The sequence below is a fragment of the Lissotriton vulgaris genome, chromosome 4_1 (assembly GCF_964263255.1).
Source record: "Lissotriton vulgaris chromosome 4_1, aLisVul1.2, whole genome shotgun sequence".
Lineage (NCBI taxonomy): Eukaryota > Metazoa > Chordata > Amphibia > Caudata > Salamandridae > Lissotriton > Lissotriton vulgaris.
Window position 1 is genome coordinate 1102263549 of NC_141691.1, and position 19221 is coordinate 1102282769.

Genomic DNA, 19221 nt, shown 5'->3' on the forward strand with positions numbered 1-19221 from the left:
TCCAATACATCACATTTTAATTTTAAGCTGTTATCTAAGATGATCATTGATTGGGATTTTTCCTTCTTGACCAGCCGAAAATGGCGACACTTTATCTCATAGACTAATATATATGAAGACGCTTTCCGTGTCTATTACAAATTTTTATTAAATTTTCCCTCTCGTCGCTCTTCCAGGACGTCTACGGTACCAGGCCATATTGTCTATATTTATATTTGGCGATTTCAGTTAGGATTTTCCATTTAAACCCCCGTCCCTTGCCCAGGACGTTTGCAATACCAGGTTGTATAGTTGTTGGACTTGGCCCTTTTTGCAGGTTCACCCTGAAACATTTTTGAATTTTCCTAGCCTGTTTCTGTAACCTGGTGTTGGTGATTTTAGGCCTCTGCGCACTTTTTCACTGTGGTCCAGTGTAAAGTGCGTGCGCTCTCTGTATGTGTGGTGAGACTGGTCTGCCCTCCCATAGGAATGCATGGGGAATATGTGTGTCCATGGTAGTTCCTGATGTGTGGGGAGTGCAGGGGTGAGTTTGGTATGTGCGAACTTGTGAGATTAAATGCTGCACGATGATGTGTGCAGATTTGTGGTGTCTAGTGCGGAAGTGCCACTTCTAGAATTTGGCATGTCTGTGCAGTAAATGTGAATTGACTGTCTGGCTAGTGATTGGCTGGAGCTGGCTGGTGTGCCTGGCTCCAGGAGTCAGGATGGGTCTGCCCCGGTGGTGAATGGAGAGATCTGCATGTTGATGGGAGCGAGGAGTGCACCTGGGACCTGAATAGGGTTGGGCCTTCCTTGCACAATGCTGGTTTGTCTGATGTCCCTGGCCCACCCTGTGAATAGACAGAGGGGCTGAGCAAAAGAAAGTGCTCCAGAACAAGTTGCATCTGGTTTGCCCCTTGCTGCACCTTTGGAAACAAAGAGATTTTGTGTATAAAAGAGGGTCTGTGACCTCATGATTTGGTTCTTGTTTCCAACTCGAATCTACCAGGGGCGTGCTGCTGCTGGGGCACAGGGGAAGGCTTGCCTTCCTGGGCCCTGCCCAGCCCCTGGATTGCTGGAGGACATCTTTGGGGGGCCCTTCTGCCTTGCCTGAGGATGGCTGGGAGACTTTATCCTTGCCCTGGAAACCTTTGCCTGTGTTTCCCTGCTTGTTGCTGGGACCCTTTGCCTTAAGGGGCCATTTCTGTGGCCTTTGGGTTTTTTTGTGCTCCCCAGCGCCTCGTGAGTGCTTTATTTGTATTTATGGGCAGAGGGGTGTTGTTTTCCCACAGGAAAGCGCTCCTGCCCTTGTGTGCACATTGCGAGTGCCCACCCTGCTGATTCCGCTTATTTTTGGCGCGCAGGTGCCTACCCTGTATTATGCCCGGGTTTCTGATATTTTAATTCAGAGCGGGTGCCCACCCCGCTCCTAACCTTGTTTTGCGGACCGAGGGAGCCTAGCCCTCATTTTAATACAAAGAAAATAGCCGCGGCCAGGCCGAACAACCGGAAGTCAAGCGTCCTTGCCCTGGACGTGGGCGGAGCCTGCGATCCAGCAGGTAGTCCCGCGCACGGCCAGCAGCCTAGTGGGATCGCATGAAGCTGCCCGGTGAGAAGAGGATGGTGCCTGCCTTTGCGGGGCTCATGTGAGCGAGGGAGAGCCCCACAGGCGCCAGCAGATGGTGACTGGAGGCGGAGGGGGTTCGAGGCACATTGCCGGTGCCTGCCCCCACTGAGTGTCCTGACGAGGCCCGCAGCACGAGGAGGAGCACCCCTGAGCAGCCTGGTGAGTGAGCAAGGGCTGGGGGCGCCGTGTTGCAGAGTGTTGGTGCCGGATTGAGGCACAGTGTGGCTGTACACTTAGAGCGGCTCTAGATGCAGCGGGCTGCTCCAACAGTTGTAGCCTGTTGTTTTCGAGCCCACGTGGCTCCAACGTCTTGGGAGTCAGTGTCTGATCGAGGCACAGTATATTGTTGGCATTTCGAGCGGCCCCGGTTGGCAGCAGGCTGCTCCGCCATTTTGGCCAGTATTCTATTAATTGCCCTGCGTAGGAGAGGGCAGCTACAGTGTTTTGGGGGACACCTTTGTTTACAGAGCCCCGTGTGGCTCCGGCCTGCGCATATTTGTTTTGAAGAACCAGATGGATCTAGGGGGCACAGTCAGTTGTTCCTACGGGCTAGTGAGAGCTCATGCCCCCTTTGCCTTGGCTGATATTCTGCTGCCCAGCAAGTAGTGGGCAGCTGCACCGTTTAGGTGCAGTTCCAGTGAGAGTCCCTGAGAGGGACAGAAGTGGCACAGAGGTGCCAGGCCTTCCCCAGCTGCGCAGCACTTAGTGCCAGCTGCAGCGTTTAGGCCCTGGTCTTGTTCTTAGCTGCCCAGCAAGTAGTGGGCAGCTGCAACGTTTAGGTTTGCGCAGATGGCGCACCCATGACTGGCGCTGCATTGGCAGCGCGCCCTGACATTCTGGAAACAGGGCATTTGAACCCCTTCTGGGATGGCCAGTTGGCCAGGGGGGCTGGTATATGGTTAGGGCGCAAGGCCCTAATGTGATTGATGTGCTCTAAATATGGTGCTAGGAAATGTAATGCATTTAGTATGTTTTGCGCACCCTGTGTTTTATACCTCTGAACTGTGGTTTATGATTATGAGGTTATTTGGCATTTCTTGTAGTTATGCTAGTGAGATGACGTTTCACTCTGTGATTTACACCCCTAATGTGAGTTATACTTAGGAGGTAGGGTCTAATGTGTTTAGACTAGTGAGAGTTTGCATAATGCGTTTATGCAGGTGAGGTTGGCGCAGGATGTAATTCGCGCCTGATGCGACTGTGCGTACTGTAAGCTTATGTTAGAGGTGGAGCTCAGTGATTACCAGTGGCTACTGGTTGTAGGTTTATGATCTATTTTCTTGTACCAATTTCCGTTAAGTGCTGATCGTGACAGTGGCCCATGTGGCCCTGTCCTGTGTAAATAATCCCTTGTGAATATTGCTTGTGCCAGTTGGCACAGTGTATGTTATGTGTTTACTATCTGATGTGTTATGAGAATACAAAAGCTATTTTTATATAACCTTGTGTGGAGTTCCTTTTGTAGTGTGCCTGGGATGTTGTTGCTGTGTGCATGCGCAAATGCTTTACACATTGCCTCCGGGATAAGCCTGACTGCTCATGCCAAGCTACCAAGGGGGTGAGCAGGGGTTATCTTGGCGTGTGCCTCCCTTGCCCTGACTAGAGTGGTGGTTTCTGCCTGGCTTTGGCGCAAGCCTTAGCCAACTAGAAATCCCCGTTCTAACAATAGTCTACATTATTTGGTGATTGTAGCTAGGACATTCAGTTTTCATCTGATGTTTTACAACTCTACCGCGACTTAGCAAAATTGGGTCTGGTCGCATTTATTTATATACACTGGCCTCTATATTGCAGGACCTATGCGGACTAGGTATTTTATTATGTTTCATTTTTATTTAACCCCCTCTACAGCATTGTTGTGACTAGGACAGCATTGGACATTTCAATATTGGGCGCTATATTTTCCTTGGTCACAGTCAGGTAGCGCTACTCGAGATTTGGTATGACAACCCATCTGATTGGTTGTCAGACCGAGGATGGGGGTGGAGTCCCGTGTATTTAGAACGTTGGCGGGAGGAGCATAGGCTGTATACGGAGGTGAAGGACAGATTTGTATGCAACGCTAAGGTATTGGAATTTGTGACGGTCATAAGGGTTGTGTAATGTGGTTAAACAGGAAGGGCTATGGAGACCGGTGGGTGGGCCACTGGTGACTGTCTTATTGTTGTCTAATCCATACGGATTACCCTGTTGGCTTATTTGTCTGCATAACATGTAACGTTGATTGTTTGTATTACGTGTCAATAGACACGGAGTCTTTAATGTGTCCGGGGTTGCATATATTACGGAGGAGGCTTAGATGAGGCCTCAGGAGAATCGATTCTAACATCATTTTATTGATGACGGCAAACTGTACTGTTACCTGTCCCTACTGGGTGATAGAGTCTAGCGGCTAATTTATTTGAGGATATGGGCCTGAAGTGAATCTAAGCAGTGTCTTCACTTGTGTGGTTCTGTGCTATGGTGGCTGCTGGTAGTTGTAGTCTCTAACTATTTCGATCTTTGGACGATGAAAAGCACACCATACGACATTGGGAAATGCGTATTTTTGTAACACAGATAGGTCAATTGAATTGTTGCCATCTGTTAGCTTGGCAGGTTTTTAACTATTTATCCTTTTTGACTTAACAGGAATCCGCATTTCTACTTAGAAAATATATGGGCCACGGTGCAATACACTGTACCATATGAAAATTTGCAACAGTTTGTTTGGGATATTAAGAAAAAATTGAGGTATGATAACATACAACCTTTGTTTGTGGTTGATATGGATTTACTGTGGTACTTATTACTTGGCATCTCTGCTATGGTTGCTATTTTGGAGGGTACCTATTTATGTCTGTGAATAGTTTCCACGGCTTCGCTTTGAGTCTTTTCCCACTAGTAGGTGTTCCGAAATTCAATTGCTGTTAATTAGGGGGCACTTACTAGTTTTTGGAGGAATGCCGATACGATAATATAGGTTTAATTAAATATTTTGCTTTCTCACTAGGCGCTCCAAATTACTTTTCCAGTTGAATTTTTCCTGTGAGGTTGTTTGATTGCTTGCATATGGATTTATTTACCATAATTCCGTGGAGTGTCTTGGGCGGTCACGACAGGTGCGCCCAAATCGATACAGTATTTCGAATCGCGCGACTAATGATTATTGCCTATATTTGAGCTCCTCCCTGTGATCAGGATGATGCTACCTTGCTGATCATACATTTATAGGGATAGAATTGCGTTCTCACTTTGACCTTATCTCTTTGAACTATAGCCCATACCTGGTTGTTGATCTGCCTTTGTGGGGCTATCTTACTACATTTGGACCCCTGTTCCAGACATCTGGTGGAAGTCTTTTTTTCAGTCAAAACACACGTGTGTGTCAGTTGATAGATGATTGCAATTCATGCTTTTTTTTTAAGAAACCTGTATACTACCCGAGCTTCCTCTAGTACTGTTTTTCTTACATCCATTGGTGCTTGTGCCATAATACCAACTATTGTAGACACAATTTTGTGTATGCCTACATAAGGAATATATTGTTCGTTGTGAGAAGTCAACTGCTGCAAGGGAACGGTTGTTAACAATTATTGCTCACATCTTTTACAAAGTGTTCTTTACAAGTGATGCACATTTTTTGGTAAGAAGCTTTTTATGGGTTCCTCACACCTTTTTATTCTATTAGTCTGTAAATTTGAATTGGTTACTTTGTATTAAACTTTTTGTATATGATTCCCCTCACCTTTTCTCCCACCAACCAGCCTTTGTTCCACACCTTACCCACATGTCTTACTTTTTATTTCCCTTGGATGGATCTCGTCCAACCCTATGTCTTCTTTGCTTTTTCTGTCTTCTCTTTTCATATGATCTATTTCATAGTTTAGGCTTGACTTGCTCGAGGGATTTTTATTGTGGATTAAAACTAGAGTGTGGAATGCTACTTCCCATTTCGAAGAATTTCTTCATAAATTACAGGGTCAACGCTGTTACTATGTTGGAATAAGCAGTTGTTCAAGTTTTATATCAATGTCTTAAATTGGATGTTTTGTTTGTATATGATGATATGTTCTGTTTCATTGTGCAGTTAAATTGTTTGACATTTGTTTGTTGCTTTTCTTTCTTCCCTATCTGCATAAGTTTCGCTTTTTGTGTTTTTTGTATTACGTGTGCTTGTTTTCTAGTCCTGTGTCTCACGATCTGTATGTAATATGTTTGCATTTGTGTCATATTTGTACAGCCCGTAGGAAGTTCCCTATGGGATTGGAACGTGTTGGCTGGATTGTTTATACCTGATGCTTTTTAAAAGAAAATTGTTAGGAAACAATTATTTTTTCTAACTACTTTGGCCTATTGGACTTCTTGAGCTGGCAACCCCGTTTATTACAATATTCTCTGATCTGGAGCACATTGATGTCACTTAATGGCTGGCGTAGGGTTAGTTTGCACAGCGAACTCACGTATAGGAATTGGCACGAGGTGCGGCATAGGAGGTCTGCCGTTGTTGCTTTGGGATAATCAGCATTGTCGCTCTCCGGATTCTCCTCGTCGGTTGGCCGACCCGACAAGGGTTGCGGTTGGTGCCCCTCCTCCGGCACCGTGCGCGGAGCCCAAAGAGTCAACTCCGCGTTTCCCCCCCTTCCCGGAGCGACTCCTACCCTGCTTTGAACGTTCTACGAGGTGATGCATGCCATCTTTGGGAGTCCCGAACCCACCGGCGTGCCTTCGGGCCCCACGGACTCGGTTGGGGGGGCCTAGTCCTTCGCCGCCAACGGCTCGGGCACCGCAGGCCCTCCTTGGATCCATGCCTGGATCCGGATCGGCGGCGGTTGACTTGATTACACCTCCACCCTAGCCATTTCCTCCGGCACCACTACCGCATTAGACGCCGGTTAGCTCCCCGGCCGGCATCGACCCCAGCCTCCATCCCGACGTGGAGCCGGACCGGCGTCAAGCGGAGTTTCTGTTCCCCTATTCACTCCTGGGGTGCCTATTCGGCCAGAATGGCATCCAGAGGATGAAGAGGAGGACAGGAAGGGGTCAGGTGACCCTCTGACCGACCAGTTAGATAAACAGGACTGAAGAGAGGAACTGGGGGATACCAGTGGTCTCGACACCTCCCCTGACCTTGGCATACTGTCTCCTCCTACCGTGGCTATGGAGGAAGGAGGGTAATAAGCAGTGGTGTTGCGAAGGGCGGCCCAGTCTCTCAACCTCGAGCTTCCTACGGTGGCTGTCAGGACTAACCTCCAGACTGAGGTACTTCAACCGGCTGCAAGCTCTTCGGAGCCCCTGCTGCCATTTAATGAGGCCCTCACCGACGTCCTTTTGGGCACGTGGTCCAGGCTCAACACGGGGGCTTCCCTGGACAGGATGATTGCCCGACACCACCGCCCCGCTTCGGGCAAACCCACTTTCCTCTCCCAGCACCCCACCCTGGAGAGCTTGGTGGTCCAAGCCTCCACTTCCAAGATCGCATTCCCTACCGCTCCACCGGTAAGGGAATCCTAGAAGCTGGACCATCTTGGGAAGAAGATTTTCTCTTCGGCCAGCTTAGGACTGCGGTCTGTAAACACTGCATGTCTCTTTTGCCGTTATTCCTACTCTGTGTGGGATACAGTTGCGCAGGTGCTGCCTCAGTGTCCGGAGGAGGCCCGGGCAGTGCTCTCCCAGGCTGTCGCCGCCGGGAGGGATGCAGCGGAGTTTACCATCTGTTGTGGGCTGGACACCGTTGACTCTCTGGGTAGGACAATTTCAACGTCAGTAGCACTTCTTCGCTACGCCTGGATGAGATCGACTGGCTTTTCAGGGGATGTTCAGAACACCTTGATGGACATGATCTTGGATGGCCGTTGCCTTTTTGACGACAAAGCAGACAACGTGCTAGAGCGTTTCACGTGCTACGGCCAAGTCCTTGGGCCTCTCCACCCGACCTGTGCAGTCTGCTTTTCGCCCCTTTCATGGCTACGGAAGGGGTGCCCCGCTACATCCCGCCCAGAGCCACAGACAAGGCACCCAACCTTCGCACGACTGGGGATGTGGGCGCAACCATTGTGGTTCCGGGGGGCAGTAGATGGACCAGTCCACCAACCCTCCCTCTGCAGCAGCCTCCAAACCTTTCTAGTCCAACATTTCAGGCCCATCAAACGCCAGTGGGCAGCAGGATTTGCCATCCCCTCTCCCACTGCCCTACCATCACGTCAGACAAGTGGGTTTTGTAGATAGTCTGAAGGGGCTACTCCCTCACCATTCGAGGCTACCCCTCCTGCCATGCCACCGCCATACCACCGCATGTCAGAGGATCACCTGGCCCTTCTCCAGCAGGAGGTTACGGTTCTTTTGGCCAAGGGAGCCATCGAGCACGTTCCTGTCCCAGAAGTAGGCCATGGTTGTTATTCCCACTACTTCCTGGTCCCTAAGAAGGACAAGGGCCTGCATCCTATCTTGGATCTCAGGAACGTCAACTGCTTCCTCCGGAAGGAGAAGTTCAAGATGTTGACGCTTGCTCAGGTCTTGTCTGCCCTCGACCCGGAAGACTGGATGGTAGCATTGGACTTGCAGTACGCTGATTTTCACATCCTCGTCCTGCCGGCCCACCTGCGCTACCTGCGGTTCACGGTAGGCCGCCAGCATTTTCAGTTTACAGTGCTCCCCTTTGGCCTTACCAGCGCCCCTCGGGTGTACACGAAAGTGATGGCGGTGGTCGCAGCTCATATGCGCAGATCAGGGGTTATAGTCATCCCCTATCTCGATGACTTATCTCGAATACTGGCTGTTGTAGGAGGGCTCACCCCAGGCAGTGGTCTCCCACCTCCAGACTACGGCCAACTTCCTGCATTCGCTGGAGTTCTCCATCACTGTGCCAAAGTCACACCTGATTCCCTCTCAGAAGCTCTTCTTAATTGGAGTGGTTCTGGATATGACACGGATTCGGGTCTATCCTCTGGAACAGCGAGTCCAGGATATTCAGGCTATGATTCCAATCTTTCAGCCTCTATCCCGGGTTTCAGTCAGAATTACTCTGAGGCTGCTGGGCCTCATGGCCTCCTGCATCCTGCTGGTCGATCATGCCAGGTGGCATATGCAGGCTCTGCAGTGGGACCTGAAGTTCCAGGGGGTGCAGCATCAGGGGAATCTGTCCGATTGCGTCCAGATCTCAGAGGGCTCTGCTCGACAATTGCAGTGGTGGCTCATGAACCAGGATTGGGTCAACGGCAGATCTCTCTCCCTTCCCCAACTAGGACACACAGTGGTGACCGATGCGTCCCTTCTGGTATGGGTCGGCCACATGGGGGAGGCGGAGATCAAAGGCCTCTGGTCTCCGGCGGAGTCCGGGCTCCACATCAACCTTCTGGAGCTTCAGGCGATTCGTCTTGCACTCAAAGCATTCCTACCCGCTGTTCGGAGAAGAGTAGTGCAGGTGTTCACGGACAACACCACTGCCATGTGGCACTGCAACAAACAGGGCGGGTGGTGTCATGGACCCTATGTCAGGAGGCCCCCTGCCTCTGGACATGGCTGGAACATCAGGGCATATCCTTGGTGGGTCCACACCTGGCAGGATCACTGAACGCCAGGGCCGACAAACTGAGGCCGCAGGTGCATGATGGATAACGAAATTCGTCTTCACTCGGAGGTGGTGCAAGTTCTCTTTCAACAGTGGGGAGAGCCTTGGTTAGATCTATTCGCCACTGAAGAGAACGTGGAATGTCAGCAATTCTGAGTGTTGGAATTTCCAAGGCGGCACTCGCTAGGCGACGGTTTTAGTTGTGAGTGGAGTTGCGTTCTGTTGTACGCCTTTCTGCTTATACCACTTCTGCCCAGAGTGCTGAAGAAGATCAGGCGCGACCGGGCCCAAGTCATTCTTCTAGCTCCAGATTGGGCACGGAGAGTCTGGTATCCCGAGCTGCTCAACATGGCCATCAATTCTCCAACTCGTCTGCCTCTTCAGGAGGATCGTCTGTCCCAGCAACAGGGGACGGTCCTCAACCCAAACCTGTCCAGCTTCCACCTCCTTGCATGGAGATTGAGCGGTGGCAGTTGATGTAATTCGACCTGCCTCTCGAAGTCTGCGATGTAATTTTGGCAGCCAGGTTCCCTCCACTAAGACGGTATACGGCTGCCGGTGGAACAAATTTGTGGCATGGTGCACAGCAAAGGCTGTGGATCCCCTCTCTGCCCCTCCTGCTGAAGGTTTTTTATTCCTTCTTTCTTTGGCCCAACAGGGCTCTGCTCTGGGCACTATCAAAGGCTGTTTCTCAGCCATCTCTGCCTTCCATCGGCTCCCAGATCAGCCTTCCCTTTTCAAGTCCTCGGTGGTAAATCGTTTCTTGAAAGGCATAACTCATCTCTTTCCTCCTATTCCTTTTGTTATGCCTCAGTGGGACTTGTACCTAGTTTTAACCTATTTAATGTGCTCTCCTTTTGAGTCACTTCACAACTTTCCTCTGAGGCTCTTAACTCCCAACACTGCTTTCCTTGTGGCCATCACCTCTGCCAGACGCGTGAGTGAGCTCCAGGCGCTTTCTTCTAAGCCTCCTTTTCTCTCTGTGCATTCGGACAAAGTTGTCCATCCTTCCTGCCTAAGGTAGTCACTGCATTCCACATCTGGCAGACCATCACTTTTCCCACCTTCTTTCCACCTCCGCATCCTTCGAAGGAGGAAGAGAGGCTCCACCGTCTGGACCCAAAACGTGTGCTTTCCTTTTATCTGGATCGCACCAAACCGTTCCGGGTGGATGACCAGCTATTTGTTGGGTACGTGGGGTGCCAAGAAAGGTCAGGCCGTTCACAAACAAACTATCTCTTGATGTGTCGTTTTGTGTATCAAAGCCTGCTATTCTTTGGCAAAGAAGGAGCCTCCAGTGGTGCTGCGCGCTCATTCCACCAGGGCGACAGCAGCAACCACTGCTCTGGGACTGGGCGTTACTCTGAATGACATCTGTCAGGCAGCTAGGTGGGCTTCATTGCACACTTTTACGAAGAACTACTGTCTTGACAGTCAAGTCCGGAGACATGGCTTCTTTGGCCGTTCTGTTCTCCAGGACTTTCTGGTGTGATCTTGGTTCTCAGACCCACCTCCAGGGTTGGTATTGCTGGGGTATCTATTCTAAGGTAAGGAATCTATAACTAATGTGTTTCTTTCAGATGAACAAGTTACTTACCTTTGGTAGCGATATATCTGTAAGAAACATAAGTTATAGATTTCTTACCGCCCCACCCGTCCTCCCAGTTCTGCAAACTAATTTCTAGGGTTAAGGACATACTTTCAGGGCCCTAGTTTTGTGCACCAGTGGTCAGTGTCTGGCATGGCTCTGCATTTTTTGGCGCTGAAAGCCTTGTAAAGATAAGACGTCAGCACGCGAGGGCGGCGTCTAAGTAGCTGCTGCGACATCCCGGCGACACGATGCCAACGACGAATGTGGAGCTGACCGACGCCACCTTCCAACGCGCAGAGGTACTGCCGACGAAAAACTTTCCGGATCCAGTCTGACGCCTGGGGGTAATTCTACGGTAAGGAATCCATAACTTACTAATGTTTCTTACAGATATATTGTTACCAAAGGTAAGTAACTTGTTCATAAGTTCACATACTAATTAAATACAATATTCATAGTATAAAAAAAAACACAAATTACAAAACATATAACAAAACACATAAAAATCTGTACATCACTTATATAAGGACAAAGAAGATTCCTACAGTGAGATCAAGTACCACTAAGAAATCCCTACTTCAGTTAAAAACTTTTCTCTAAAGTAGTTAAAGACAAAACTAACCACCAAGTTCCTCAAGTCAAGACGTGTAAGACCTATATTATGAGTCAAAGGTGAATATTATCATAGTTCTGATTACACACAGAATAACATTGACAAAACGTGTCATGATAATCATCCTAGGTTCACCTGTGCCCCATGTATGAGTCCATTCCTATAATGCTGAAACCTTGGTTTACCACATTAATACAAACCATATCACAAAGTAACATTTTTTAGACAAGGTGCATACTCATTTTCACTTCAGTACTCAGGTGACAGAATGGAAAGGAGAGTGAAGTGCTGCCCTACCGGGAGAAAGGAATGAAGTAACTGCTCTAGGATCAATACAAACCACAAGTCTGATGTGAAGTCCCACTAACTCTAAATGAATCGCCGTTCTCTTTCTGTGAAAGGTGACTAATGCATGTTATTGATGAATCTATTAATCACAAATAGCATGAAGGGAGAGATAATACTCCCTCAACTGGCCCTGAGTTGCCCCGGCGCTGGGAAGGCACGCGGTAAACTCTTGCTTCGACTCCTCAACCCGATGACGTGGAGGGGCGTCAGAGATGCCACCCGTATAGGGCGAAGGCTGTGTCTTCAACTGCTTATGGTGTAACTTACCAGTCAACAGCGAGGAAGCTCGCAGGAAGGATTCCTGAAGCTGGGCCTGGAGCGGTCCTTGGAACAAGACTACTGCGACCGGCGTGTGGCCTGCTAACAGCGTGCCACCAAGAGAGTCATGCACCGAAGCTGAAGACAGGAACCATTCTCTTAGGAGTCATGGTGAAAACTCAGACACAACATACTAATACGAAGAGGGTCCAGGACCGACATTTGTCATCCACAGGACCCTGAGGACATTAGAAAAAGCACACTGTCATCTACAAAATGTCAAGAGAGTTTGAAAAATGGGCAGATGAACCGCTCTCCAGATCCGTGTAAAGCATGGAAAGATCGAAACTGATGTGAACTTATCAGGGGAGAGCTATATGGACTCTGTTGATGCCACAGACAGTGACACAGAGTCGCTCAATGCCCTCTACCAACGAGCAGAGGTACTTCTGTAGAAAATGTTCTGGCTCCGGTCTGGCGCCCGGGGATAATTCAAAGGTCAGGAATCTGCGCCTAGATCTTGCCTCTACCAGTTAAGGCGTTACCAAAGGTAAGTAACTATAGGCAGAGCTGGATATGGCTATAGCTCTTTCTATTGATATAGGTGTGGTGCCTGGACACATGCGGATAAGAATCACATGATTTTCTGGGCTGAATTTATTTTTCGGAATGCCCTTCAGTAGTGAACACCTTTTCTGTGATAAAGAATGTCCATCACTAGAATGTTTCAATCTGGACAGAGGAACTGCCTGGCTTTCGGCTCTATTCTCACCTGCTTGACTCTTTAACATCAGCGCAGCAACCTGAGGGAGTGTAACAGATCATTCGTTTCCATGCACCATCAACTCCATTAGCTACAGTAATAGTAGCATAATTGTTGCTCGGAAAGCGTTAGGTGGGAATAGAAGCTGATAGATAACTAGATATGTGTGTTTTGCCCTTGCAGCACGAAAATAGTTGTAATAGATTCACCAATAACATGACTTATCACCTTCCAGGGAAAGAGAACGGCGATTCGTTTAGAGTTAGTGGGCGATCACATCAGACTCGTGGTTTGTGTTGATCAGAGAGCAGTTGCTCCATTCCTTTCTCCCGGCAGGGTACCTCTCCACGCTCCTTTCGATCTTTCCATTGTCATCTGAGTATAGAAGTGGAAACATTTCCTTTAAAAAGGAATGTGTAATGATTTCTACCACAGAAGTGCGGGACAGTCTGCTTTTCCAGGTATTTCCCGTTCCCTAAGAAGTGGGAGATATTTCCTTGAAACTCGACTTGTGCTTTGTCAACTAATAGCCGATGTAACAGAAGCTTTGGATGGGTCATTCAGGTGCAAGATTGCATGGTGTCCGCTGGGGCATTACTTCAGGGGCGAGAGAAGAGTTTAGCTACACTTGCCGCCTCCCAGCTGAGACGCCCTCGCCCCTCCCCTTCCTCCATCCATATATGACAGGTATTTTTGCGCGCAGCGTTCACGCGCAGCGACCGCGCTCAATCCGCGCCGAAGGTGCGCCAAAGGTAAGCCCGTCTACGCCCGTCCTCGCCTGGACCGCGCCCAGCGCCAGACCCCCTGCCCCTCACGCCTCCCAGCCCCCCCGCCTTACCTACGATGCCGCCACCCTCCTAGCCCTCAACCCCGGTCGCGCCCCCAACTGCGTCCAAGCCGCTCCTGGACGCACCCATGGACCTTTCTCATGCTACTCCTGCAAATTTAGTGGCACCGACAACATCTCCGCTACGACCACACCACAGATTCCCGACCCCAACCACCTACAATGCATCCTTCTCAACACCCGCTCGATCCACAGACACGCCATTGACCTATGGAATCTACTAGACACCATCTCTCCAGACGTCGCCTTCCTAACGGAAACATGGATGAACGCTTCCTCCGCCCCTGACATCACCATCGCTATCCCTGATGACTATAAGATCACACGCAAGGACCGCACGGACCATACAGGAGGAGGAATCGCTATCGTCCATAAGAAATCCATCCGCATCTCTACCAGCTCTGACGCCAACCTCGCTAACTCCGAACACCTTCACTTCCAGATCCACATCGACCCCAAGACAACTCTCAGAGGCACCCTCCTCTACAGACCACCAGGACCCCGCGCAAAATTCAGTGAAGACATCACGGACTTCATCCCCCCACACGCGCTCCCCTCCAAAAACTACATCCTTCTGGGAGACCTCAACTTTCACCTCGAAAAGATCAACGACCGCAACACCGCCACCCTCTTAGACAACCTCGCCAACCTCGGACTTAAACAACTGGTCACTTCCCCCACCCACATCGCAGGTCACACACTCGACCCCATCTTCACCTCCAGCAACCATGTCTCCTTCAGCCACACTACGGATCCCCTCTGGACTGACCACAGCTGCGTTCACTTCACCTACAACAAGCCGAAACCCATCAACCACCTCCAACCAACTCTACAAAGAAACTGGAACAAAATCACCACGGATCAGATCTCCGCATCGCTCCTTCGAACCTCCCCAGCCCTCTCTTCTAACGCCAACGAAGCCGCCTCCAACCTCACCCTATGGTTATCCAACACCGCCGACACCTTAGCACCACTGAAAAAACGTCAACACAAACCTGGCAGCAAGAAGGCCTCATGGTTCAACGATGATCTCAAGAAGTCCAAGAAACTATGCCGCTCCCTTGAAAAGGCCTGGAAAAAAGACCCATCCACCAGCACCAAGGACGCCTTCAAAAGCGCCACCCGCACTCACCACCAACTGATCCGAAAAGCCAAGAAAACAGCATTCAAGGATCGACTTGACAACAACGCCCACAACAGCAAGGAACTTTTCAACATCGTCAAGGAATTTTCCAACCCCTCGGCCAACTCCAACGACATCACCCCCTCTCAAACCCTCTGCGACTCCCTAGCCTCTTTTTTCCACAACAAGATTGCTGACATCCACAACAGCTTTGACAACCAACCCGGAAGCCAACCCACCCTACCATCTGCTGACCATCTTCCCCCCGTAAACACCCTTAACGCCTGGAACCCAATCTCCACTGAGGACACCATCCGCCTGATGAATTCCATCCACTCTGGATCCCCCACAGACCCATGCCCTCACAACATCTTCAACAAAGCAGACTCCGTCATAGCACCGCACCTCCGAGACGTCATCAACTGCTCCTTCAACTCCGCTACCTTCCAGAAGACTGGAAACACGCTGAACTCACCGCCCTTCTGAAAAAACCAACAGCAGACCCCACCGAACTCAAAAACTACCGCCCCATCTCGCTTCTTCCATTCCCGGCCAAAGTCATCGAGAAAGCTGTCAACAACCAGCTCGCCGCCTTCCTCGAAGCCAACAAATCCCTCGACCCCTCACAATCTGGCTTCCGAGCCAAACACAGCACTGAGACCGCCCTCATCGCAGCAACAGACGACATTCGAACTCTACTGGACAATGGTGACACAGTCGCCCTCATCCTCCTCGACCTCTCTGCAGCATTCGACACAGTCTGCCACAGCACCCTTCTACAACGCCTCAATAACATCGGAATCCAAGGAAAAGCACTTGATTGGATCACCTCGTTCCTCACCGGAAGAACCCAGAGAGTCCGCCTCCCACCATTCAAGTCCGAGGCCTCTGAAGTCATCTGCGGCGTACCTCAAGGATCCTCACTCAGTCCCACCCTCTTCAACGTATACATGAGCCCCCTCGCGGCCATCGCCCGCCAACACAACCTCAACATCATCTCTTACGCGGATGACACTCAACTGATCCTTTCTCTCACCAAGGACCCCAGCACCGCCAAAACTAACTTACACGAAGGAATGAAAGAAGTCGCCGAATGGATGAAACAAAGCCGTCTGAAACTGAACTCAGACAAAACAGAAGTCCTCATCTTAGGTACATCCCCCTCTGCTTGGGACGACTCCTGGTGGCCGGAAGCCCTCGGAAAAGCACCCATCCCGACAGACCACGCACGGAACCTTGGCGTCATCCTGGATTCTTCACTCTCAATGAACAGACAAGTCAGCGCCGTATCCTCTTCCTGCTTTAACATTCTTCGCATGCTCAGAAAAACATTTCGCTGGATCCCCTCCGAAACAAGGAAAACAGTCACCCACGCTCTAGTCACGAGCCGACTGGACTACGGAAACACCCTCTACGCAGGTACCACCGCTAAACTCCAGAAGAAACTACAACGAATCCAAAACGCCTCAGCCAGGCTCATATTAGACATCCCACGCAACGAACACATCTCTGGTCACCTTAAAGACCTCCACTGGCTACCCGTCAATAAGAGGATCACTTTCCGACTGCTTACCCACGCACACAAATCACTCTACGACATCGGACCAGATTCCCTCAACTCTCGACTGTCCTTCTACACCCCCTCCCGCCAACTTCGCTCTTCCAGCCAAGCCTTCGCCACTGTACCTCGCATCAACAAGACCACCATGGGAGGCAGATCCTTTTCATACCTGGCTGCTAAAACATGGAACTCACTCCCCGCTTACCTTCGCCTCACCCAGAACCACCTAGCGTTCAGAAAGCAGCTTAAAACGTGGATATTTGACAAATAATCCTCCTCCCCTTCCTAAGCGCCTTGAAACCCTCTGGGTATGTAGTGCGCTATACAAATTTTATGACTTGACTTATGACTTGACAGAAACGTTGGTTTGTTGCGGTGATTCAAAGTTTCTTGCACTCTGCCAACTTCTCCTTAGGCGTAGCTAATTCCGAGCTGCCAGTGTCCGCACCAGATTTCCAGACTCAGAACGTCCCTTGGGTGGGATACTGTGTGCCAGGCAACGTAAAGGGAAGCTGACTCAGCTCATAACGGCTGGTGGCAGTAAAAAGGAGCGGGGACTCAAGACATGTGGGGTTTGGGTAGGAGAAACAAGCACAGGGGGTGGGAATGACCGAGTCCGAGGACTTTGCAAATATGCACATCCATGATCTCTTTTCTTGTGCTCGTTTCACATTGTCAGTGCCACCGTGGGAGTGTCTTTGGAGGAGCAGTACCTTTAACCCTACTTCAGTTCAGCATTGAAAGGGGTCCATCAAGGTGATAACAATGTTGGTCACGCATCTGTGCAGGGAAGAATTCCAAGTCTTTCTACATTGAACTGGATTTCTTTTCGGAATACCTATCTACAGCAGGGTACCCCCCACATTTTTACATGTAAGCCGCTTTACAGTCAGGGATTCTATATGAATGTTGTAAAATCTCCATGGTCCTAGTGTAGCAAATACAATTTAATGCCGTTGTGGTGGTCAAAGTGCAAGGACATATTTTTTCCGGGGAGATGAGGGATCAGGCATTGTTAGTTTTCATCTTCCATATACAAACTAGCTGCTTTGGGTCTCACCACATACATTTGCTGTAAGAGCTCTAACTAGAGGATGAATAGGCCAAGTGTTCATTGTTTGGCGGTGTTCAGAATTGACCAATTACAGGTAAATATAAGTATGTACGTTGGAAAAATTTGAAATTGCTTCAGTTTCTTTTCAAAATTATTTAACAGCAACCCAACTCATTCTCATAGAAATTAATAAATGATATTGGTTGATGATGGCTATAGTGAATAATTTTAGTATCTACATTTTTTTAACAGCTACATAATCGCAGTAGGATTAGAATGTGGCAAAATTATTCTGTATACATGGAAAGCAAATGAGAAGAATTCAGCGTTAGCTGATTGGACCAAGTGTTTCGAAATGGATCACCGGTATGTCGGCTTAAAATGTATATTTTAAAAAACGCTATAGGTTGTCCTTCAGCTATAATCGTTATTAAAAATCTAAGTCATTCAATAACCTAACAAAATTGCATATTGTATAACTGCAAGTTACACACTCTGAAAGTTGTTATTTTTATCGTGGATTTTTCTCTGCTGCGTTTTTTTGTTAGTCTAATTATTTTATTTAAATACGTTTTGAAAAAAATATGTTAGCTTATAAGAATTGTTATGAAGTACAATAATTTATCATACGTTTCCATGTACCTAGGCAGCAGTGTGTGGAAGGATACCGTCTAAGTCACAGTTCTGTCACTTTAAAAGACGAAATTGGTGTATTTTGAACTTTTTGTGAAATAAAGTTGAGTTAGTGTCGTTCCCTAATTCTAAATGAAGTGAGCTCCATAAACTATATGCTTGAACGGACAAGCATTAGCAAAGCAAATACGACTTGCCTATGCAAGCACTTGCCTTTGTCAATGTTTTGGGCATGCTGCTGCGCAGCATGGTTGAAAGTTTAAGAAGAAAATGGCTCATAGTACTTTTTCCCCTAATTTCTGGCTGGAGGACAGGTGGCATCTCGGAAAGAGGGAGGGCGTGCAACACAAAGGGTGCAGATGCCATCTGGCCAGCCGCCCCCTCCTCCTCCCCCCACCTGCCCCACAGTAAAAAGGAAAAGCGTTATGTATGGGACGGGAGAGCCTGCAAACACTTGATCTTTAATGTAGTCTTCAACTAAAAGAAAAAAAGTAACTCCGAAAGTGTGAGTAGTGGAATGACACAAGTACATGAGCCATACTACAGGGAAGGGACCAACATCCAAAGAGGAAGTGAATCTGGTAGGCGCTGACCAAAGAGAAGTAAGGAAATGAGTGATGATGAAGCCAACCAATGATGAGCAATGAGTGGTCTCTGAGCCTACTGTAAACTAACCAATGTCTTGCAAGCAACAGCACATGCGCTGTCGCAAAGTATCTACTACTGTGCCAAGGCATTTTGAAGCACAGGACTGTTGGCAACAAAGCGTTGGAGAAGTGACGAAAGTTAAGTCTTGTTCAACATGTCTGTAGAAATTAAAGTGATTTTTAAAATAGTATTTTGTATGTCAAACACAAGACTTTAAGGATGTTTTATCTCTTATGGTGTCTTGTGTTTCCATCTGCTTTCTAAGCACCGTCTTATGTAGTGTTTGTTTCCTTGATGGCATAGCACTTTCCTTCCAAGTCTCCCCGCTCTCCTGCATACTCTTTAAAATTACATTCTGATAGATACATCTGCCGTGTGAATTCCTCACCTTGTGAATATCCCCCTTGCGCCAGCAACGTTCGGAAAATTCTTCGTAGCACACCGGCGTGGACGACGTCATAGGAGCACGGCATCGCGCGCGACTCCGTCTGACGTCACCGACTCCTCATAAGGCCCACGTCGGCGTGATGACGTCAGTTCCCTTTTTTCCGCGTCGTCGACGCTAACGGTTTCTGGGATCTTCTGCGATACTTTTGTATCTTATCACTGTTTAGCTGTTACAGTTTT

General features: G+C 48.9%; 1 protein-coding gene across 6 annotated transcripts in view; it reads left to right on the forward strand.

The window, feature by feature from the left end:
* ELP2 (elongator acetyltransferase complex subunit 2) overlaps positions 1-19221 on the forward strand; it is a 1268509-nt gene that overhangs the window by 1163096 nt on the left and 86192 nt on the right. For all 6 annotated transcript variants that reach the window (XM_086965323.1, XM_086965328.1, XM_086965324.1 and 3 more), the window contains exon 22: positions 17566-17679. In XM_086965323.1, the coding sequence (XP_086821449.1) occupies positions 17566-17679 (114 nt within the window). The remainder of the gene's footprint in view (positions 1-17565; positions 17680-19221) is intronic.